General features: G+C 42.8%; 1 protein-coding gene across 1 annotated transcript in view; it reads right to left on the reverse strand.

Moving 5' to 3' along the window:
- Nucleotides 1-213: 213 nt before the first annotated feature.
- Nucleotides 214-24,428, reverse strand: part of PDE8B (phosphodiesterase 8B) — a 1,129,923-nt gene continuing 1,105,708 nt past the window's right edge. The window contains exons 22-23 of the mRNA XM_086960753.1: nt 8,443-8,572; nt 214-4,291 (exon numbers count right to left, since the gene is read on the reverse strand). Coding sequence (XP_086816879.1) covers nt 4,176-4,291; nt 8,443-8,572 — 246 coding nt within the window. The 3' untranslated portion in view covers nt 214-4,175. The remainder of the gene's footprint in view (nt 4,292-8,442; nt 8,573-24,428) is intronic.

Consider the following 24,428-nt stretch of genomic DNA (forward strand, 5'->3'; position numbering starts at 1 on the left):
TGGCTCTGCTCATAACCAGGGTGGGCAGAATTTGCTTAGTCGCTCTACACAAAGCTCCGCAAAACGGTAAAAAATCTCAGCGATCACGCAGAGTTCCGCGAACACGCGGAATTGCTTGTTCCGCCCGTTCACAATGTTTTTTTTCCTGTTCGTGAATGCTGTTTGCGTGCTCGGGAGGAAATATCTTGCAACTACACATTTTGAAAGCGGCAACAAGCAAAAAAATCCATGAAGCTGCGAATCGCAGAATTTTGGGCTACACTCCGTTCTCTGCAGAATGTGAAATTACCCAAATTCCGCAAGCGGAACGGAATTTACCGCCCAGGCCTAGTCATAACACACCCCAGTGAGGCCATATATTCACTCTGAAAATTCTACTATACTGGTGGACTTTCACATGTCTGCACATTTATTTAGAAGTACAATGTCAAATTGTGCTAATCACAGTCTTAATTTTTTCTGGTAAATGATGCAGCTTTCACACCTCTGTATCAGGTGGGCAAAACAACTTTGTTAAATAGGTTCAGAAGTATCTCACCTTCAATTCACAATCACCAGTTTGTGGAGGAGGGAACAGGAATATTTACTACATTGAGAAATTATATGGCTCTAAAAATAATTCCACAGATTTGTGTGCTGCATTTCAGTATTGATTACTATCATCCTTGTTTCTTTACTATTTGAATATATCATAATTCAATTAAAAATTCCATAAGTGACTATCTCGTTTGATGCAGAAATTATTTTTCAAAAAGTTAAAACATTTTTATCACATCTCGAAATACTGTCATACTGCTATATATACAAGAGCATGAATTTCTAAGTTCTTCATTTTAACTGGAATTAAAAGGCAAACATTAATATAAGGCAATGACCGCCAAGGCTCATGCAGGTAAGAACAGTGAGGCAGGGTGGGGGTGGGGAGAGGGGGATTTCGACAGACGATGACAAGGGAAAATTATTTATTTATTTGAAGGTTTAATGTAGCGCGAACAAGACCCTTGCGGGTATTGGAGCACTTTACATGGCAAATGACGGAAACAGGTATAAGCATAAAAAATCTAAATATAGGTGATTCCAATACAAGGTGCTCAATAATACAGACTAGTAATTATATTACAGTAATAAGTAAGTAAATCAAGTGAATTTAGCCTTGTGTTCGTCTGTCAAAATCCCCTCCCCACTACCTCACCGCTCTTACCTACACCGGCCATGTGTGGGCAATGATATTTGTCATCGATAGATACTTATTTGGGCATGATTCATTAAATGTTTTCTGTGAGCAGTCATGTCTCACTTCAAACTCCAGTGTGACTTACTCATTGAATTCCATGAATAAGACATGCTTACTACTGGAAAAATGCTTTGTTCTGTTTGCAGACTTCCTGTTAGCAGATATAGGAAAGGTGTTCCTGTGTGGAGTTTTGCAAACAAATTAGCAGTTTTAGGCCCTGCCTCGTCTCTTAGCGCTATGATTTCTCTTATCTCTTCCAAAAGGTCTACAGTTTGCTGCATATGACCTGGTCTTTGACGGTATATCATGTTGCGACTACCGCCATATTGTAACATACTTCATTGTTATTGGTTCCTCAGGGTCTTTATGGGCAAACTACATCAGTCTGCTTACAGAATGCTGCTTTTGTACCTGGTGCTGGCAGCAGCAAGCGATCTATATTTGTTCATGATTTTATACTACATGGAAGAAGTTTAACTTGCTCTCAATCAATCAATCAATTAATCAAGGGTTTATAAAGCGCGCTACTCACCTGTGAGGGTCTCAAGGCGCTCTACGTGTAGTGTTGTACAAAATCGCACTAATACCTGAGAAGAAAGAATTTTTGTCTTTGAAATTCGAAGTTTATTTCAGAGTGCACCAAAATCAACTAACGTCATTCGACCTTAATACTGAACCTTTGCTCAATTTAAGACGATGACTTGGGTGAAAATAGGAGTTGCAAAAAAAACTAGGAGGAGTGATGCTCTTTTATGCAAATTAGTGTATCTTAGATAGGTATAAACCCTAGCCAACCAAATAAACACTCAATTTGTGGTTTGTCTATTTGAGATATATTTACAATCTACAATCAAAATCTATCATTTAATCTGTACACACGGCTTGGCATAACAAAAATGTTTATGTTTTCATTTCTACACAGGGGAGAGTACATATACCTGAGATATTTTTTTGTTTAGATTTTACAGATTTATCAGGTCAAACGTTGATCACTGCAGCAAAGGACATAACTACGCCAACACTATACCAGATCTTTGAGTTAAGGGTCGTAATTCATGGGTAAGAAGCTATCACCCTGAATTGTAGATTTAATACCTAAGGGAAGCGAAAAAATAAATGTGCTCGCAAAGTAACTTGTGTTATGATCCTATGATGCATCTTAAAGTTCTGATGACATTCACAAAACACTCAACCTCTGGGTTATGGCTTATTATGTCACAGCTCGTTGGCAATTTAGGGCAATAACAAATTGCTGCTAATTATGTTTCATATATACATGTACATATGTGTCATATGAGTGGAAAAAGTGTGTGCTAATGACACATGTTGTTGAAAACAAGTGTGCTAATATGCTACAGTGCGGTGGTCAAATTGAATATTTTTATTAGTGGTTACTGGACCTTAGCACCGGGAAACTCATGCGATTTGCCGCGCGCTCTACAAAAACCAAACAATAATAAAAATAACTATAGTACAGTCTCTATAAGCCATTTTAAAGTGACTTTAAACAAGAAAACTACCATGTAATGAACTTTTAACCCCCAGCATGAATTTAAACCCTGTGTTCTTATTCTCGTTAAAAACCTTTGTATAACTATTACACATAGAAAACAGCATGACATAAACCGTATATCTTGCTCCATTGAGTGTAATATGCTATTTATTACCGTTGTTGGGGAGAGTGGTCTATCTTGACATCCTTGACCCTTGAGTTATGGTTCCTCCCCACATTCAACGTTAATAATAGATAAATAGATGGAGAGAGAGGTAGAGCGATAGATGGGAATCTTCGCTTCAGAACTAATGCAACCATAAGCGGAATCACAGTCAGGTGAAAAAACACATAGGGCCAGATGAAGGCAACTTCCATTTAGGGAGTCCTTAATAGGGATTTCTACCGAATCGCTATTAAGGACTGGCTAAATGGAATGTAGGCAGGAATCACTAAAATATTAGAGATTCCTTAACATTCCTTGATAGCGAATCTCAGTTACTGATTCGCTAATACCTAGCCAATCATTCCTATGGGCTAGGAGGCCCATAGCAATGAATGGGAAGATATTTAGCATTACCGAATCGCTAATAGCGGGAGCTATTTCAAGGGTACCAGGATGTTCAGGACATCCTGTTGCACCCCTGAAATGTGCATGTGTGCACATGTGGCGCACATACATGCCCTAAGGGCATGGATGTGTTCCGCATGGCACATTTAAAAAAGCAAAACAGTTCTTTTTTTAAAGGAAATCGCTACTTACCACCAACTTGAAGTTGGTGGTTATTAGCGATTCCTTAAGGCAGAAGTGCACTATTTTTAGTGCTACGTACATTGCATTTAAGGAATCGTTATTTCCGATTCCTTAAATGCAAGAGCAAAATAAAGAATCGCTATTTTGTGATTCCTTATTTTGCAAGTAGGTTTCAACTCACCTGCATTGCACTCAGCCAAAAACCAGTCAGTAACGCAGAAACAAATTTGGGCGTTACCGACCGGTATTTAGCCACCTACATCTGGTCCATATTCTTTAAAGTTGTAAGGATTCATGGCCACCTAATTCTATTCATACCACATGAATGGAGGTAATTTGTGTTTTTTCATCTTGAAGGATATTTGGATATTATTCAGTGGTCTTATACTGCAAACTGGTAATGATGCTGGCATATAGAAAGTTTGGGGATGGACGATTTCAGTACTTTCTATAAGTCCTTTCTCAGCCACACATGTGGAGAAAAGAAATGTATAACAATCTTCTCCACTTGCACCAGAAACAATAAAAACTCTACAGTGTGTGGCATATATCAGAAATGGGTGAATCATGGCTCCGCGTGGTATTGCCGTGTAGAATCCATCACATGGGAAGAAAGGGTATGTCCTTCCCACTGTAACTACAGGAGTCTTTGATTCATAGTGCGACCAACATCGGTCAAGCGCTCTCTCTTTCACTTAGTTGCTGATCTCAGGTGGTGGCCGGAGGCTCTTGCACTTGATCTCATCTAAGGCTTTCCAGTATTTGTAGTTGTCCGTCAGGTGCTGCATCAGGGTCGGCAGATGTGCAAATGCTTGAAGAGAAACAAAGTTAAAGAAGGGAGTCAATTACCTTTTTACAATATAGACAAATTTTAGGAAAACAAATGCTCACTAAAATGGCTAATGGAAAGATGAAGTTCGGGCACATGCTCAGTTTACCAAGCAGCTATATTAACAATACTTGCACACAAACTAACTGAGATAGAGTGGGTCTGCATAGCAAAGATACAATACTGCCAAGAGGTATACATATATATTTGCTTTCTGTCATGGTTAGTCAGTCTTCTAGTACAGTATATGAACCATGAGGCTGACAAACCAAAGAGTTGGTGCTGGGGGATCAATGCCACCAACATGAAAAACTGTTCTAAGTTAGTCTTTGAATCTGAATATTGTGGCACTGAAATCCCCCAAAGCCAGAGTAGTGTGCAGGAGTTCTAAAAAGAGCATATGCTGTAGAAGCTGGGATGTTCTTCTAACTGGGGTTCCAGGATATCTATAACTTCATCAGTGGTGTAATAAAACTTGAGCCCCCCCTGCAAAGTACTTGAAGGAAGCTGCCACCCTCTGGACCCAGTCAGGCGCTCTTAGCCCGTGCACAGTGCCAGAGGGTGGGGCCCTGGTTTTCGGGCCCTCCCCCACACTGTGGGGCCTGTGGGTGCTTTTGCTACGCCACTGAACTTCATCAGTAATGCTATGACATCAAAAGTATCCGTTCTTGACACTGTTCTACCATCTAGGCATATTCGATGATAAATGTTGGTGGAAAAAAGTTCATTAGCAAGATTAAAACTGCTTAATACTGATAAATGCAATAGTCAAAAGAGAGACCAATGAGCCAAGAGCGTAGGCTTCACTTTCCATTGTGTCTGTCTTCCTGAGAAAAAGATATGTGTTGGTAATGAGGAGGTCTTCACACCTAAAGAAGCACTCCAGATCAGACAATAAGTTTCAAAGGCCGATACCTCTATACCCAATATCCACTTTTACTCTATTCCTTCTTGTAACAGATATACAGGATGCAATATTTAGGCATTTGGGTCAAACTGTGTCCATAGACAGCAGGAGAAATCAATTTAAAACTTGGACAAACAGCCTTATGATAGAAAAGCATGGGTTTTACAATTCTTGGTATGGGATATGTGCCTCTTGATCGTCAAAATATTTGTGCACTGCCTCTTCAATCATTTTGATCATTTTGACCTTAAACTGAAGAGCTCTGCTACCTCATCCAGCTGTTTTTGAAGATAGAGGAGCTCCTTTGTGGCACTGTTATATTTTGATTGAAGTTCCATATTCATAAAAAGGACCCTATCACCAATGACACTTCATGGATAATCACAGAAACAAACATTTCCTCACTGAATCACTTCCTTATCTGTTATAATACCTTTTAAAGGAAGAAGGGCGTGTACACAATACTTATATCTAAAATCAACATTCAATCATTTCGATTATTTTTAAATACATGTTTATAACAAAAGTATGAAAATGTTAAAAGCAAATTATAGCTACATTTCTTTTTTGCTTCTAGTCTCACAATTTTTCTTATTATTTTTACAATTCAACCTCTGTTTACATTGTTTCTGAGATTTTCTGAACAGGTCTCCAATTTACAAACAATTACCATTATAGTACTCAGTTCTACATCAGAAAATTCAACTGGGCTACATAGGTTGGTTTGATCTCTACTACAGAAAAAATGGCTCAATAGAATTTCTTCAAACTTGGCATGAAACTGGAACTTCAGAAAGTTCCTTTGCTTGATCTAGTATAAATCCATTCAATAGTTTTAAATAAACTATTGCTTAAAGCAATTTATGTGGTCTTGAAGTAGTTAAAAACTAGACATAGTTTCACTGTTGGTAGGGTGTATTTTTTATTGCCCTATATTGTTAGTGCTGTTTGATGAACTTGTACAAAACTTGTTAGATGCTTAGTATGTCTATCCTAATCTTAGTATTTTACAATTTATTCAGATTTGTTGGGGCACAGCTAAAGGGTAGATGAAAAAAGTGTTAGTTTGCTAGTAACTGTGGAGTCCTTATTTATTTAGGCAAGCATTTAGCAGATATTGTTTTGCGGCATATCAATCGGGGGGGGGGGGGGTTAAAGAGAGAGCAAAACATTTCATATTATAATAACGCTAGTGCTTTTCATGAATCTGTATGAATTTTGGCAGGCTGTTAGAATATTAAGCCCACTGTACACAGCTCAGGAATCATGCAAATCAACGGGGGTGATATTCATTGATTTACTACTATCTTTTTGCATAGGTTTATGGATCTACACAACACTTAGTAGACACTTACCATGTTTGGCTTAGTCTCGAAATTTTGATTTTCAGGTTGGTCTTGGCAGATAGTCCTCGACCCTGGTTCACTGACTGTCTGATGAGCTGACATGTCAACTTCTTTATAGGGTATAGGGATAGTAACTCCTCCCCGCACAACCCAACCTTTTAAACGTATTAATCTTATCAGTGGTACCCAAAATATAGGGAACCCGGAGTGCTCCCTGGAAGATGGTTGAGCCCACCCTGGTTTTTAGGAACCAGGGTGGGACCCAATGATGAGGCATTACACCTATAGGGTGTGTGAGGGTTCACAATACAAATATGTAATATTCCTTCAGGAGAACTAAGACAAGGCCATCATTTGTAAAACAACCACAGATCTAAGGATGGGGTCGACTGTAGGACAGCCCCTGCAGTAAATCCCTGCTGCACCAAGGTCAAAGTTCATGCGCAACGGGGGTTGAGCAATTGTGGCAAGTTTGTTAGAGGATCTGGCCATAGACTTATGAATTATTTGAGTCAAATGTGTTTATACACACACTCTACATATTAAGTTGTAGGTTGCTTTTGGTGTTACATTGTTTAAGAAGCTTCAGAGTGAAATTTTGTTTGAGGCGATTAATATTTTGACCGTGAATACATGTTTGCCAAGTAAATGGTGTGCGCCTACAGTGTGATATCATTCCCTATCATCAAGATTGAGAAATCAAGGAGACAAAGGAAGGGTTTGTAGTTTTAGCGAAGCATCTAATTTATTACAGAGTTCCCTTAGGTTCTGAAATCAGGAGACTACACTCTTTTTTTTAGTACCAGAAATTACAATTTCCGATTAGAATCACCAAATTTTCTAAAAATAAGCTATTGAATAACAATTATATATGTTTTGAATACACTACATAGAAATCTCAATATTAATTAAAATATTGTATGAAAAATTTAATAAATACATGTAATACACTTCAACAATTTAGTTGCAATATTGAAAAATGTCAATATTTATAGTAATGTAAATATGACTGGAATATCAATGTAATATAAGAATGATTATTATTATTATTATTATTATTAGTAGTAGTAGTGTATTATTAACCCGTTCGGTGCTGTGGATGGCCCCCGGCCGTCCCACATGACGGTGGGCGTGTGTGGAGGACGGCCGGGGGCCGACGAGCCCCGCCCACTGATTAAATGGCCCGCACCCTGGCAGAATACGAGCTGCGGTCGACGGATTAAGTATAAGACTCCATAATATTAAACCACAATAATATTTTGGTAAAAGTGTGCATTTCTCCTAATCAACATCCACCCTTAAAGTCTTCACAGCTCTGTAGCTCAAATCGTTTGTGATCCATTTCTGGAATTTTTCCCCTTCCCTGCTCTGTCATACTACTTCTATCTCAATGTATGTCATGGATAGCTTGCCCTAGACATTTCCTCATATAAATAAAGTTCATGGCCACTCTGTCAGGAAATCCTTACTACTATACAGTGGCTTTTGTCCTTGTTCAAAGCCAGATTAGCTCAAGCTTTTTTATACCCTCTCCTGTACCACAAATGCACTATCTCAAGCTGCAGTAATATTGCTTTTTCATTAATTATGCTGAAAGCAATACAAATCTCCCTGAGCATATTTAGTCCTGCATAGTTCTTTATATAGATGCCTATGGAGTTAAACAAGTTTACAAGTATGAACCAACTCAGCCTTCCAATCTTCTGAGGTTAGTAGACTCAGAATCACTAAATTGTGTACTATTAGTAGCTTTTATTTACAGCACTTAAAAATCGTAGTATTGTACTATGAGCCACTTCATAAAAACAAATTATCAGTAGAAAGCAGATACCATTAGCAATCATTTGTCTATCTAGGTGCATCAATCAGAAGGTTCTTACCATCCCAAGCATCGAACATGTCAGTTATGAAATAGTCAATAAAGGATATCTGAGACTTTGGGATGCTGCAAGTGTGTCGGTCAAACACTGGCATTACCACTGGGAGTCCTTGCGTTTTCTCTTCATCCGTCTAAAGGCAATACAATATATATATATAGCATTATCGTGTGCATTTAGAAAACCAAGCAATATGTGATAAAATAAAAGAAAAACATATTTTAATCAGCATGATGTCTTTCACATCTGTCCTATCATTAAACGTATTTAGAAACCAGAATGTACATCCTCATGCGTACATGTGAAAGACTCAGATGGCAGTAATATTCAAATGATAGTCTGGTAAACTGTTAGAGACAGAATTACTAAGGGCTTGCATTGTCCTTGCGTGACGCAAGTAGTAGCAAGGCAAGTTCTTAACTGGGATTTACGAAGGCAGCAAAGCCGCTTTGCGTGGTTTAGCAAATACAAAGTAAGACAAGGAAGAATACAGGGCTGCCTCATGCAACTTTGCATCGGGTAGGCTTTACATGGGTGGAGCATGGGCATTCCCATGCATCAACCCATGTGTTTTGACACAAACCCAGATATACAAATACTTGTAAACCTGGCTTTGCGCCAAAATGGTGTGGCAACCTGACAGGAAAATAACAAGGAGAAGTATCCTTATTTCTCCCGGTTAATTCCTCTTGCCATGCATACATAGAAAGAGTAAAATGCCCCTAAGGATTGTTTTTGTGCAGGAAAGTATGTCTTGGTTCACAAAAACAATCCTGCCCTTAACACAGACAGCCTTTTAAAAAAAAAAAAAAAAAATTCATAACATGGCATCAAACCACGGTGTAGTTGTCCTTTACAAAACAGAGACACAGCACATACAGTTGTTTATTTTGGCTGTCTTTGAGAAACTGTAGCCATAGAGACCCACACACAGAGTACCCCCCCCCCCCAATCCACCAGGGCAGTCAGTGTGTCCTCCCTATGTCATCTGTGTCTAGAGATCCCCTGTTTCCACAATAATCGTTCCAGCACCCCATGCTCTCGTAGACCACTCTCTTCACCTGGTGACACCAGTCCATGTCCTTATCCCAGTCAGCAATTGCTACAGGCATAGGGGATCGACATGTTCATGCCACATTCCATTTTGCCATGCCAGTGCCCACTGCCAACCACAACCTCTGGTATTTAAGACAGGTAATTCTCTGTGTTTGTTAGGGAGGAGCCATTTGGCATCTATCGGAACCTCCAGGATTTGGACCCTGGACATCACCCACTTTACCTCTTCCCAGTATGCCTGTATAACAGGGCAGGTCCATAGGGTATGACTGAAGGTGCCCTCCTGCTCACAGCCTCTCAAGCAAAGGGAGGGGCTTCCTTTCCAACTTCTATGAAGCAAATTGTAGTGTAATAGATCTATGTAATAAATGGAGCTGTACCAACCGAAACCCTGTGCGTATTGTAATGACCTGAGGTTCTTGTAAAGCCTTGTCGTCATCTACCTCAGTTCTCCACTCATCTCACAACCAACTCAGGGCATCAGATATATTGCTTAAGATCTTTTTGTAGGGGAGATGGCTTTTTCCTGCATTGGCTCTAGGAGAGGTCTATCTTTCAATGGTGCTGATTCCTCTGCCTCCTCCTGCCCTGATATTTGTACCCAAAGGGCATGTGTATCTTGCAGGTATTTATAATGCTCTGCATCTACTCGCTCTGTTATGCCTCAAACGTCAGGAGATATTTACAACAAGGGGTGGTGAGGGACAGAGTCTCTGAATTAAGCAGAAAGCTCTCACCCAGTCAAGAGATCAGGGCTAGATCCAACACCGTTTTTTAGCTCACTGCACCATCCCAGTTTCAGAACCTAGCTGTATGCAAATTAGTCTGTTCCTGTCCCAGTGCATGATGGGAACAGGGTAAATCAAACTACAAAAGCCAATTCTTACACTGGGAAGGAAACAAGCTTCCGGGGACCGGTTTCTGGCATTTTAGCCGTCTTCGGCCCGGATTGCTGCCCTGTTCCCATGATGCACTGGGCCAGGGACAGACTGATTTGCATATAGCCAGGTTCTGAGCTGGGATGGGGCAGTGAGATAAATAACGGTGATGGATCAAGCCCTGATCTTTGGACTGGGTAAGAGTGGTCTGTTTAACTCAGACACTCTGTTCATCACCACCCCCTTTTTGTAAATCGTTTTTGGCCACTACAGGTGTGGCAGGGTATACTCAGACATGAGTCCCTTTCTCACTGCTCCATCAGGATTCAAGCAAGCCGGGCCGAAGAAGGCTGAAATGCCAGAAACCGGTCCCCGGTAGCTTGTCTCCTTTCTGGTGAAGAATTGGCTTGGTAGTTTAGTCTGCCCTGTTCCCATGATGCACTGGGCCAGGGACAGACTGATTTGCATATAGCCAGGTTCTGAGCTGGGATGGGGCAGTGAGATAAATAACGGTGATGGATCAAGCCCTGATCTTTGGACTGGGTAAGAGTGGTCTGTTTAACTCAGACACTCTGTTCATCACCACCCCCTTTTTGTAAATCGTTTTTGGCCACTACAGGTGTGGCAGGGTATACTCAGACATGAGTCCCTTTCTCACTGCTCCATCAGGATTCAAGCAAGCCGGGCCGAAGAAGGCTGAAATGCCAGAAACCGGTCCCCGGTAGCTTGTCTCCTTTCTGGTGAAGAATTGGCTTGGTAGTTTAGTCTGCCCTGTTCCCATGATGCACTGGGCCAGGGACAGACTGATTTGCATATAGCCAGGTTCTGAGCTGGGATGGGGCAGTGAGATAAATAACGGTGATGGATCAAGCCCTGATCTTTGGACTGGGTAAGAGTGGTCTGTTTAACTCAGACACTCTGTTCATCACCACCCCCTTTTTGTAAATCAAATGTCAGGAGAGCAGATCCTCTCATCAAGTGTCCAAAACGATCTATGCCCAAGAGGCTCCACCTGGAGAACTCCTGCAACATCCTAACTTCCCCAAGTAGGTTACTGTCCCACAAGGGCGTCTGTTGCGTCAGCTTCCCATCCCATCCTAGAAATGTTGTTGCTTCTGTCCATACATCAATAACTGTCAATGTGTGGGTTGGGACTTGGTCTCTCTGCTCCTGCCTGTACAGTAGCGCAGGATAGCTCCTTGGTCCCATTGCATCTCTATCAACCCATATCGCTGGTTCATGTTGGTCCACAAAGACTCAGTTGTTTATCATTATTAATTGGGTCAACCAGTTGTATTGAAAGATATCTGGGATGGCAAGACCACTGTCATACACCCCTTTCTGGAGCTTATGGGGAGCACTGCGGGACCCACCACCATCCCAAAGAAGCAGACGGACTTCGCGGTTTATTTTACAGAAAAAGGATTGGGGTGTTGGGAATGGTGTCTTTTGAAGGACATACAAGAATTGTGGCAGTGCCATCATCTTATACAGGCCTGCCTTGCCCATTAAGGATAGTGGCAGAGACCTCCAGTTGCTGACATCACAACGGAATCAGGCAAAGTGGTCATACAGGTAACTTTTCACAAACTCAGTGGCATCTCAAGTAACATATGTAGGCTTTCCTGTTTTCAGTTTCTATTTAAGGTAAATTCTGGTGTTTTTTTCTCAATGATTTCAATACCTTATAAAAAATAGTGGTTATCAGTGGTTACTCATTGCTGTGCCATTAAAAACAACAGAAACAGTATTTTTCCAGTGTTTATGGAACGTTTTGCTTTTATTATCGCTTGCTTTCTGCACTGATAGTGTATGGTATATAGACAGCGTACCTAAAGTGTATATGAGGTCCAAATACATTTTCACAAATTAAACTTATTGTACTACAATACAATACACTTTACAATACTTCTTCAGTGAGTCTTTGGTCCTGCGCTATCTCTCTTTCCTTCCCATGTAAACATTTATCTGTGAAATGTCCCTCTCAACATTGGCACCTGAAGCAGGCAACGCCAAAACAGCCCTTACACAATTTGCTAACTCTGGCCACCAACATAGGTTTCTATGCCAATACTGGTACACCTGAAGATTGTGATTTTCCGGGACAGGTTCTGCAACATATGCATTGAACTGGGAGCATATGCCTTCAGAGTTACTGAAGAGGACAAAAATGAAGCAGTATTTTTCGAGAATGCGGTGGAGTGTACTTTTTTTAGATCACTATCAATTTGCAACCGATTTCTTGCCTGTAATTCTGTAAACGGTCACCATATGGAGAAAATAGCATTCACAGCCTCTAGGACTGAGAAGCATTGGCTAAATGACCCATTTGGGATGCACCTTTCTTTGATGCAACACACAGCACAAAATGAGAAACATTTATGTTTTAGTTCCCACGCATAACGAAATTGGGTACCAGAATACCAGCATACCATATAGCAAGTGGTAAGGATCTCTTACAGGGAAGCACTTCAGCTTAGGTATTGATTATGACAGGTCATCAAACAACTATTTCATATACATAGCTGAATCCCTGCAAATACAAACAATATCACTTCAACCTTTTTTGAATTTGGTAAGAACATTTTGCTGCAGCATCCAAGTTCCATGTTTTCCAAAAGTCGGGTGCCATGTTTTCACCACTATCCCAGCTGCTTGGTGTCAGCACTCTTTTCACATATACCTGTCACTGCACCTTACATTGAATATTTAAAGCCTGGGGTGTTTAGCAATTCACCTACTATCAATACTGACTCACTAGAAAAGGGGGCTGATGTATCAAAGGGTTTCACCCATTCTCTGCCTGTGGGTAAATGTGATGGTAAATATTCTGAATATTCTTATGAAACCAGCCATTTTACTTATCAGTGAAAGAATCAAACCTCGCCAAAATGGCAAATATGATTTTGATATTTCCTGTTCTCTGCAGTTTATAAAATAATCAAATATGACCTAAACCTTGCTTCTAAACCCTGCAACCTTAGACCAAAAATCACAAAACTGAAAAAAGCAAATGTGACCTTCCTAAAAAGCAAAACTCAAGCAGAATAATGTGAGCCCAGCCTTTCCTGCTGCTACCTTGTATAACAAAATTACATTGTATTGGCCCCTTGAGGATGCAATAAAAAGGACTCTTTCACTCTCCTTTTCCCCATTTGAATGATATTTAGATTATGGTTCTGCATGTGTTTTTTCAGTGTGTATATGTTTACACTGGTGATGGCTATTTCTCTCTCGGTGGGGTTTCATCAGTTATTAGAGGTTTAACACCTTGGGTGCTATGGGTTTTCCCGCTGGGTGCTGAAGATCCTGGATACCCATTGTTCATGACAAAGCCAGCTCGTCATAAGCACAGCGCAGGTAATGCCCATGACGAGCTGGCTTTGTCATCAGCGCTGAAGGGGTTAAGATAGCCTACATATATGCCTAAATAGGTGAAGCCCTGAATTGCTAAGGGGATGCTATTCCACAGTGGCAAGAATGTCACTCCTCCCCCTGGTGGGAGGATGCAGGAATTATCCCAATGAATGCAGTAGCCTGCATAGTCCCCAGAAATATGCAATATCTGTAACACTCTGTCAATTGACAAGGTGGGCTGTGAGAGACATAGTAGGACATCATCCGCATATAATGATGTCCATTCCTCCCAGTCCCCTCGGCCACCAACACCTTGTAATAGGGGGTCTTGCGCACCTAGACGGCCAAAGTTTCAAGGGCCAATTCAAAAATCATTGGAGACAGCAGACATCCTTGTTGCGTCCCCTTCTGAAGTAAAAAAAGACTGCAACAGTGTATTGTTGACCTTCACTCTCGCAATGGTCCTATGGTCCTAGTGTACAGAAGCCTGACCCAGACACAGTTTTTCGTGTTGAAGCCGAGATAGTCGAGGACTGCAAATAGATAGTTCCATTCTATACTAGTGAATATCATACTTGCATCCAAGGACATCACCGCTGATTCAGTGTCAGCATCTTTTGTCATATGAAGACCACCATAAAGGTGTATCAAATTAAGTCTGGTCCCTCTACGTGGCATGAATCCAGATTTATCTGGGTGGATCACTGTGGCGATCCGTCTCCGGAGTTTTAGGTGATAATACTATGGCTAAGATTTTGGCTTCGACATTAAGCAGAGAGATGGGTCTGTAGGACGTTTTATTCCTCTTGGGGATCACCACTATGGTTGCGATGCGTAGATTAATCTGTAATTTTCCCAGCTCCAGTGCCTCCTGGAACATCGCTAGAGGGCGTTTCCCTATCTTACTGGCCATACCTTTATAGAGTTTAAAATGGAGCCCATCTACTTCCCAGACTGTAGGTGTCGCAACACCTTCGCTATTTTATTTGCAATGAGATCACTGTCAAGGGACGTCTTGTCTTCTTCAGTCAGGGGCCAGAGATGAATGTCTGTGAGAAATTCCGCACAGTCCCTATGGGTCATAGTGGAGGTTGGGGTGTATATCTCTTCAAAGTAATTCGCAAATGCATCTGCAATTCCAGTGCCACTCCTTCTAACTTCTGCAGAGTGATCATGTATCTCACGTATGCAGCTCCTGCCCAGGTCTCTTTTTTTCCAGCCACGCTAGCAATTTACCTACCTTATTACCCACATTGTATAGTTAGCATTGGGTGGCCAGAGCATGCGCCCGAGCCTCCTGTTCTGCCACAGCTCAAAACTCATGTTACTTAAGGCAGAGCTAGTATTTGAAGTCTGAGTCATCCTGAGTGTGGAGATGGAGCTCAAGTTCCTCTATGTCTTGTTCAAGCATATCTAATGAGTCCCACTGCTCACTCTTCTTTCCTACAATCATGGATAGTGCCTGCCCCTGATCACTGTCTTGTAAGCCTCCCATACATCACAGACAAAAGCCACCGTGCCTATGCTCTCCTGAAACTAATGTTTGGCTAACTCCCTAAGATAGCCCATCAGGTCTTTGTCCTTCAGATACCATGGATCGACCTAAGGGGTTGTATCCCCGCATGCCACCCAGCCTTGAAATATCTCCCAAATGGTGAATTCTCTGAGATACCACGCACCTTATGCGCAGCATTCTGAAATCTATGTACCTGCAAATGCTGTGTAAAGAGGTAGTCCAGCCTGGAGAAGCTGTCCTGTGCCACTGAGAAGTAGGTGTATAGACATTCATGCATGTTATGATCACATCAGAGGTCCACCAGCCTCACGTTTTTTCACCACGACAAATGTTTCAAGCTGCTGTTGCACTGCGTTGCTTAGATCTGGTTAGATGCTCACCAACCTCCCCTCAACTTGCCAACGCCTGTGAGACTGCCACTTGCAAGATATTATCCTGGTCTCAGAAATCTTGCTACGAGTTGCTGTGGCGGGGCCCCAGGTGAGGATGTCCCTCCTGGGACTGTGTGTATATGTTGCACTGTAAAAAATGTAAGGCCTTATCCCCATCACTGTTGACAGCGACCACTTTTCCACATACAATTTGGCGCTAGCTCCCCCTGCTTTTTCTGGGACCCAGTACAAGTTGCACATTGCGCCTAGAGCGACCTCAACATTATTGAGTTGGACACAGGAAAGCTGTCTTCTTTTTGTAATTTTGGGATTTTGGCAGTATTGTCAATGACCGTAGGTCTAACTCGTGCCATACACAGTGAATTCCATTTCTGCCACTATTTCTGCCTACTCCCCATATTCAGTTTGGAGCAGCCCAATGTCTGGAACCACCCCCTCAATCTTTTGGTTTATGGATATACACAACACTTAGTAGACACTTACCATGTTTGGCTTAATCTCGATATTTTGATTTTCAGGTTGGTCTTTGCAGATAGTCCTCGACCCTGGTTCACTGACTGTCTGATGAGCTGACATGTCAACTTCTTTATAGGGTATAGGGATAGTAACTCCTCCCCGCACAACCCAACCTTTTAAACGTATTAATCTTATCAGTGGTACCCAAAATATAGGGAACCCGGAGTGCTCCCTGGAAGATGGTTGAGCCCACCCTGGTTTTTAGGAACCAGAGTGGGGACCAATGATGAGGCATTACACCTATAGGGTGTGTGAGGGTCCACAATACAAATATTTAATATTCCTTCAGGAGAACTAAGACAAGGCCATCATCTGTAAAACAACCACAGATCTAAGGATGGGGTCGACTGTAGGACAGCCCCTGCAGTAAATCCCTGCTGCACCAAGGTCAAAGTTCATGCGCAACTGGGGTTGAGCAATTGTGGCAAGTTTGTTAGAGGATCTGGCCATAGACTTATGAATTATTTGAGTCAAATGTGTTTATACACACACCCTACATATTAAGTTGTAGGTTGCTTTTGGTGTTACATTGTTTAAGAGGCTTCAGAGTGAAGTTTTCTTTGAGGCGGTTAATATTTTGACTGTGAATACATGTTTGCCAAGTAAATGGTGTGCGCCTACAGTGTGATATCATTCCCTATCATCAAGATTGAGAAATCAAGGAGACAAAAGAAGGGTTTGTAGTTTTAGTGAAGCATCTAATTTATTACAGAGTTCCCTTAGGTTCTGAAATCAGGAGACTACACTCTTTTTTTTAGTACCAGAAATTACAATTTCCAATTAGAATCACCACATTTTCTAAAAATAAGCTATTGAATAACAATTATATATGTTTTGAATACACTACATAGAAATCTCAATATTAATTAAAATATTGTATGATCAATTAAATAAGTACATGTAATACACTTCAACAATTTAGTTGCAATATTGAAAAATGTCAATATTTATAGTAATGTAAATATGACTGGAATATCAATGTAATATAAGAATGATTATTATTATTATTATTAGTATTAGTAGTGTATTATTAACCCGTTCGGTGCTGTGGATGGCCCCCAGCCGTCCCACATGACGGTGGGCGTGTGTGGAGGATGGCCGGGGTCCGTCCGAACCCCGCCCACTGATTAAATCGCCCGCACCCTGGCAGAATACGAGCTGCGGTCGACGGATTAAGTATAAGACTCCATAATATTAAACCACAATAATATTTTGGTAAAAGTGTGCATTTCTCCTAATCAACATCCACCCTTAAAGTCTTCACAGCTCTGTAGCTCAAATCGTTCGTGATCCATTTCTGGAATTTTTCCCCTTCCCTGCTCTGTCATACTACTTCTATCTCAATGTATGTCATGGATAGCTTGCCCTAGACGTTTCCTCATATAAATAAAGTTCATGGCCACTCTGTGTGTTGGACACAGGAAAGCTGTCTTCTTTTTGTAATTTTGGGATTTTGGCAGTATTGTCAATGACCGTAGGTCTAACTCGTGCCATACACAGTGAATTCCATTTCTGCCACTATTTCTGCCTACTTCCCATATTCAGTTTGGAGCAGCCCAATGTCTGGAACCACCCCCTCAATCTTTTGGTCCAGTGCCACTTTAGTGTCACATATCACAGCACAAATCTTCTCAGTGTGCTTCTAGATCCATGTCCGCTTCTGCATGGACCTTGCCACTCATGTCCTCCTTGCCCTGTGAAGGTTGACTATTTTTAGGGCACACCATTGCCCAAGTCCCGCTGCCCAGGATCATAGGTGCCACGTTCATCGAAGACCTGGTGGCCAAGGGGAAACCACTTCCTGTGCTAGGCCTTCCCAAGGGCCAGGTCCCTGTTCTGTATTTGGGCGAAGCTCCCTCCTCCAACCTTCAGTGGCTAAAGTCTGAGAGGGAAGCATACTCACACCTGATGTGCCCAATCCAATCCCAGGTTTTTTTCTATATACCAGGGACCAGCTGTGACCACCTAGAGGTCACTTTTCCCTGTGGTTGGCAGATGCTGTCCCTAAGAGACCCAGGGGGAAGGCAAAGTCTGATAACCTCATGTCGCACTGTCGTGCCTCACCGTGGGCCTCAGAAACCAGAGTCACTTAGTACTACTCCCACTGGTGGATTCTGCTGTGCGCCATTAGATAATTTCCCTAGAGGTCAAGGTATACGCTCTGTGCCCTTTACTGAGGGGAGGAAGAGTCAGAAGACCACTTTCACCAGCTGCTGCCAGTCTGTCAACCGCTGGGCATCATGAACCCTCATCAGGCCCCATGCACGAGTTCAATGAGTGTCCAGCTCAGAGCGCAACACGCTCAGGCACCGCCAACATGGCAGCAGCAAAGTACGGGGCACAGCACCAAATCCTCCATCAGTCCTCTGGGGGAATAGATGACCCCATGTTCAGTGAAGCTGGAGCTGGGGCCTTCTTCTGCCCCCAATCTCCAGGGCATGGTGCTGTGTCTCTCCAGTTGTCCTCTCCACAGGGGCCGAGTGCTTGTATCCTTGCAGCTGCAGAGAAAAAGTGGGGCTGCCTCACACTATCTCTGCCTGGCCGCTGTTCTAACTCTCCACCATGGCCAGTTACTGCTAAGCCCTGGGGCGGTGCACCTTTACTTTGGCTGATGCCACTTGGCTCAGCACGTATCTTGGCCGAACTGCACCACCTTGGGCTCACGGTGGTCTCAGAGCTCACCAAGAATTCCTTAAGCTGCACTCAAAGGGGTTGGGTTGAATCTGCCGTCCCCACAAAAACACCGCCGGAGTTTCCAGGGATCTCACTGCCTAGTGTTATCTGGGTGAGGCGTGGGATGCATTAGGATCATGTGTCCTGCTAGGCCTGCTGCATCTGAGCTTGGATAGACACGTTTGTCTCAATTGCTCAGAAGCAATTATTGCAATGAAAAGTGGTGGAAAATACAAATCTGTACAAACTTTGATGATGGTTCTTTCTCCTACCATGGTATTTCTGATGCTCAATCTCAATCTGAAATGAGTGTGGGCATCTTTTAGATATTCATTTTATATTCTGTTGGTGTTATTACCAATATTCTCCTTAACTGAGATCGGTTTCATTTTCTCGAATAAAGGATATAGCTAAATGGTTTCTTGTTGAATGTTTAAAGAGGGTGACTGTCTTTTATCCTTTGTAATCAGGAGCTTTGGTTCTTTGAATAATTTCGTAAGAGAAAATATACTATCCAAATTCCTCTGTGGTGATTTTTGATTTTATAATATTTTTCATTACAGTGTCCTTCTGCTCTAAAGCAGATATATTTGATCAAGACGTCATCAACAGCTGTAGTGGCTCATCTCTAAGGTCTTATTACCATAAAACTAAAACATGCTGCGCTCATGTCATAATTACCAATATTAATCAATACAACCTCTGATGCACTAATTAATTCAGTTTTGCACTGTACATCAATACGGTTTCCACTGGCAGTTGGAAACGAAAGCCAACTTCAAGATAATTTACTAGCTACCAGTGTTAGCAAAGGGGTTGTTAGCAAATTGGACATTGGTCGGTACTTCCTTCTGATTTCTGCAATGGTGCGAGAACAGGGCTGGACTGGCCATACTGGGCACTGGGCATTTCCCTGGTAGGCCACCAGGGTGGGGCCGGTTTTGAGCCCCTGGGGGGGCGTTTTTGTTACCGGGGCTGGCAATATCGCCCCCCGGTAACAAAATCGGCTGGAACTGGCCATTGCAAACATCTCGACCGCACCCCTTCAACCTCCATGGGGGGGTCAGCCGAGCAGTTTGCCAGGGCCAGTTTCAGTTGCCAGCCTAGCCCTGTGCGAGAATAAAGAAAAGTACAGTATGCATGGTGTGCATGGTGTGCATCCCCTTGGATATTAGCTCTTGTTCTCTGCCAGTAACATTGCTTAGTTATTCTCGCAGAACTGTAGGGCCTGATCAAACAGTCTCAAATATGGAGTTATGCTGTAAGAGTAACGCAGTATTTTTGTCCTCTTCCTGTATTGAGGACGGTGAGTTATGTGAAAAACCTTAGATGTAGTGTTATCTGCACTAATCATCAAGCAAGAAGACCGAGAAATGTCATGACGGATGCTTAAAAAAAACATTGGCAACTGGGGCCATCTGTTGCATCTTTTTCCACCTACTGACATTGTTTGTCTGATAGTATCGTAGTCCAGAATTTGATATGTCATGGCTAGGTCATGGGTACAGTATTGAGTAAGTGAGCATAGAGGATTGAGATGGTACGACTGGATGATGGACCCAATGTTTCAGTTGAGCATAATGATGCCTTTCCAAGGCTGGTAGACAACATTTCTTGGACAGTTTTCAATGGTAAGAATGTTTTCTCTACTGATCTAAGGGGCCTGGCGTGAGTTCAGGTGTGAAGAGTTAAAGTGGGTAGGGGTGTAGGGTGAGAAGACGGTGGCTCACCCAGCCATGCGATTTATGGTATCACATACTTTAAGGGTCATGTGCATGGATATCCCTTAGGGGGGGTCGGTCTATTTTTGGTTTCCATAGAACAACCCACACATAATCACCCACCACTGCTCTATCCATATAGAGCCAGTGCTGTCCTGATTTGCTCATTGACCATTCGGATATTACCCTCAGTTGTGCTCCCCTATAATATGAGAAAGCCTGTTTAGCTCCATGGGGAATCCCTGGAATAGGTATAACAGCCATGGTAAGACAGTCATTTTGAAGGCATCAAAACGACCCAACCACAATAAGTACTTTGGTGCCCATCTTTTAAGATCAGCTTTAAGTTGTTGGAGAAGCAGAGGATAGTTAGAGCAATACAAATCAGAAACCTTGGGTGTTATTTTAATCCCCAGATAAGTGAGGTATTTCTTTGCCCATTTAAAGGGAGTTGAGCTGGTCAACATCTCCATTTCTAGTGGGGTTTAGGGTCAGGTTGAGGAGGAAATATTTGTGGAGATTACCACGATAACTTGCCACAGTTTCATAGGGGGATAATTTTTGCTGTAGGGCTGCAAGAGAGGAAACTGGTAAAGTAAGGAAGAGTAGTAAATCATCCGCAAAAAGTGAAATCTTGAGGTCTACTGAGCCAAAAGGGATGCCTCGGATCTCGGGTGTCACCCTTACTGTGGCTGGGAGGGATTCTATTCTAAGAGCAAATAAATGTGGTGAAAGTGGACACTCCTGACTTGTGCCTCATTCTAGATCAAAGAAGTACAAGCCCACTCCACTGACTAGTACTCGTGATAGTGGAGTCATATTGTTCACCTGAACCATGGCTGTACATTTTTCACTAATGCTGAATCTGTGGAGTGTGAGAAAGAGAAAGGACCAGTCCACCCAATGTCAGAAGGATTGCTAAAATCATTTTTTTGGTAGCCTTTTCAAAAAGTTGGGCCACCCTCCTTAAGTTATTGTATATTTGTCTCCCTTGAATAAAGCAAGATTGGTCTGGATGGACTAAGTTTGGTATAATGCCTTCCAGCTTAGTAGCAGAGACTTTAGTGTGGAGTTTTGCGTCCAAATTAAGTAGCGCTATTAGCATATAAGAGGCACAGTATTAAGGGTCCTTCCCGGGTTTCGGAATGACTGAGATCAGCGCTTCACTCATCGAGGGAGTTGTCATGTAGTTCCTAATAATACATAGGATCTGCTTGTTTTGACAACATAAACTAACTGATTTGTGTTGAGACTGATTCCAGACACCCCCAAAGGATACGTTAGACTTTAGACCCTGCTAGCTCACAGTGCCACCATAAGCCCCTTAACCTTACCAAGGAGCAAATAGTTTCTGTCAACTATCGAACATGACAACACTTGAACCTTCAGGGATCGTGGAAACAGTGCACTACTTTTCGCTTAGTCGCTCGTGCTCACTTGGTCTCAGAGAGATGCACAGAATAAACGATGTGGACGTTTTCAATAAGCATTTATTGAACCAGTGTCATTCTAGTATAAAACATGTTTGCTGCGACAATCATTAGACAGAAACAGATATACAAGACCATTTCCCTTCCTGGACAGTGTCACTGCTCTCCCCCGCATAGCTATACCATTGCGGGATTGTCCTCTGAGCCCGAGCTCCGTGCCAGGTAGGTGACCGAGGCCCTGCATGCTCCTGCCTGCGCCTCAAACCTGGTGGTCTAGTGGAAGAGCACTCTGCTCCTCTACTATTCGTCTCTGTTTTATGTGCCAGTTTTTCTATTTTTGCTCGCTCTGTCTTGCTCTTTCTCTTGTTGCTCCTTCTGTTTTGCCCTTCTGTTTTGCTCCTTCTGTTTTGCTCTTTTTTGCTTCTATTTCTTGCCCATTTTCTCTTTTTACTCACCTCGTCTTGCTCTTTTTCTTGTTGCTCTTTCTGTTTTGCCCTTCTCTTTTGCTCTCTTGCTTTTGCTCTTTTTTGTCGGCTTATATCTCTTGCCCATTTTTCCCTTTTATCTCACTCTGTTTTGCTCTTTCTCATTGGTGCTCTTTCTGTTTTGCCCTTGCTCTTTTTTGCTTCTATCTCTGACCCTTTCGCTGCGCTTGCAGCCGCTGCTACCCCCACATCCCCCCAAGCGGATCGCTCCCGCCTCCCAGCTGTCCACCATCCCATCGACCCCTACTTAATGGCAGCCGTTGTACTGCAAGGAGAGCAAGACCACTGACCTTCCTGGTTGGTTTCACTGCTCTTCACCCACACAGCTCCACCATTGAGGGACTGCACTCAGAGCCCGAGCTCCATGCCAAGTAGACTTACAAGGCCCTTCTCCATCTGCAGGCTCCTGCCTGCACCTCATCCCTGGTGGTCTATTGGAATAGTGCTCTACTCTTCTGCTATTTCTCTCTGTTTTCTGTGCTCTTTTTTCTCTTTTTGCTCGCTCTGTCTGCTCTTTCTCTTGTTGCTCCTTCTGTTTTGCCCTTCTGTTTTGCTCTTTCTGTTTTGCTTTTGCTCTTTTTTGCTTCTATCTCTTGCCTGTTTTTCTCTTTTTGCTCACTCTGTCTTGCTTTTTCTCTTGTTGCTCTTTCAGTTTAGCCCTTCTCTTGTGCTCTTTCGCTTTTGCTCTTTTTTGTTTGTTTATATCACTTGCCAGTTTTTCCCTTTTAGCTCACTCTGTTTTGTCCTTTCTCTTTGTTGGTTTTTCTGTTTTACCCTTTCTCTTTTTCTCTTTCTGTTTTGCCTTTGCTCTTTTTGGCTTCTATCTCTCATCCCTTCCCTGCTACCCCCGCAGCCCCACCCCCCCAGCGTGTCCATCCCACCTCCCGGCTGACCACCCTCCCATTGACCCCTACTTAATGGCGGCCGCTGCATGATGAGGAGAGCAAGACCACTGACCTTCCTGGTCGGTCTCACTGCTCTTCCCCCGCACAGCTCCACCATTGAGGGACTGCCATCTGAGCACAAGCTCCATGCCAAGTAGGTGTTCAAGGCCCTCCTCCACCTGAAGGCTTCTGCCTGCGCCTCATTGCTGGTGGCCTAGTGGAAGAGCACTCTGCTCTTCTGCTATTTCTCTGTTTTCTGTGCCCATTTTTCTCTTTTTGCTTGCTGTTTTGCTCTTCCTTTTGTTGCTCTTTCTGTTTTGCTGTTGCTCTTTTTTACTTCTATCTCTTGACCGTTTTTCCCTTTTTGCTTGCTCTGTTTCGTTTTTTCTCTTTGTTGCTCTTTCTGCTTTGGCTTTCTGTTTTGCTCTGTCTGTTTTGCTTTTGCTCTTTTTTACTTCTATCTCTAGCCCGTTTTTCCCTTTTGCTTGCTCTGTTTTGCTTTTTCTCTTTGTTGCTCTTTCTGCTTTGCCCTTTCTGTTTTGCTCTGTCTGTTTTGCCTTTGCTCTTTATTGCTTCTATCTCTGATACTTTCCCTGCTCTCCCTGCCGCTGCAACCCCAACGGCCTCTCCCCCCCAGCGTGTTGCTCCCGCCCCCCAGCTGAACGCCGTCCCCGACCACTACTTAATTGCGCCCGTTGCGCGGCCAGGAGTGCAAGACCACTGACCTTCTGGGTCGGTGTCACTGCTCTCCCCCTGCGCAGCTCCACCGTTGAGGGACTACTCTCTGAGCCTGAGCTACGTGTCAGGTAGGTGTTTGAGGCCCTCCTCCACCCGCAGGTTCCTTCCTGCGCCTCATCACTGGTGGTCTAGTGGCAAAGCACTCTGCTCTTCCGCTATTCCGCTCTGTTTTCTGTGCTGTTTTTCTCTTTTTGCTTGCTCTGTATTGCTCTTTCTCTTGTTGCTTTCTGTTTTGCCCTTCTCTTTAGATCTTTCTGTTTTCCTTCTGCTCTTTTTGCTTCTATCTCTTGCCCATTTTTCTTTTTTTGCTCGATCTGTTTTGCTCTTTCTCTTTGTTGCTCTT

This window comes from Lissotriton vulgaris, chromosome 3_1 (genome assembly GCF_964263255.1).
Source record: "Lissotriton vulgaris chromosome 3_1, aLisVul1.2, whole genome shotgun sequence".
Classification (NCBI taxonomy): domain Eukaryota; kingdom Metazoa; phylum Chordata; class Amphibia; order Caudata; family Salamandridae; genus Lissotriton; species Lissotriton vulgaris.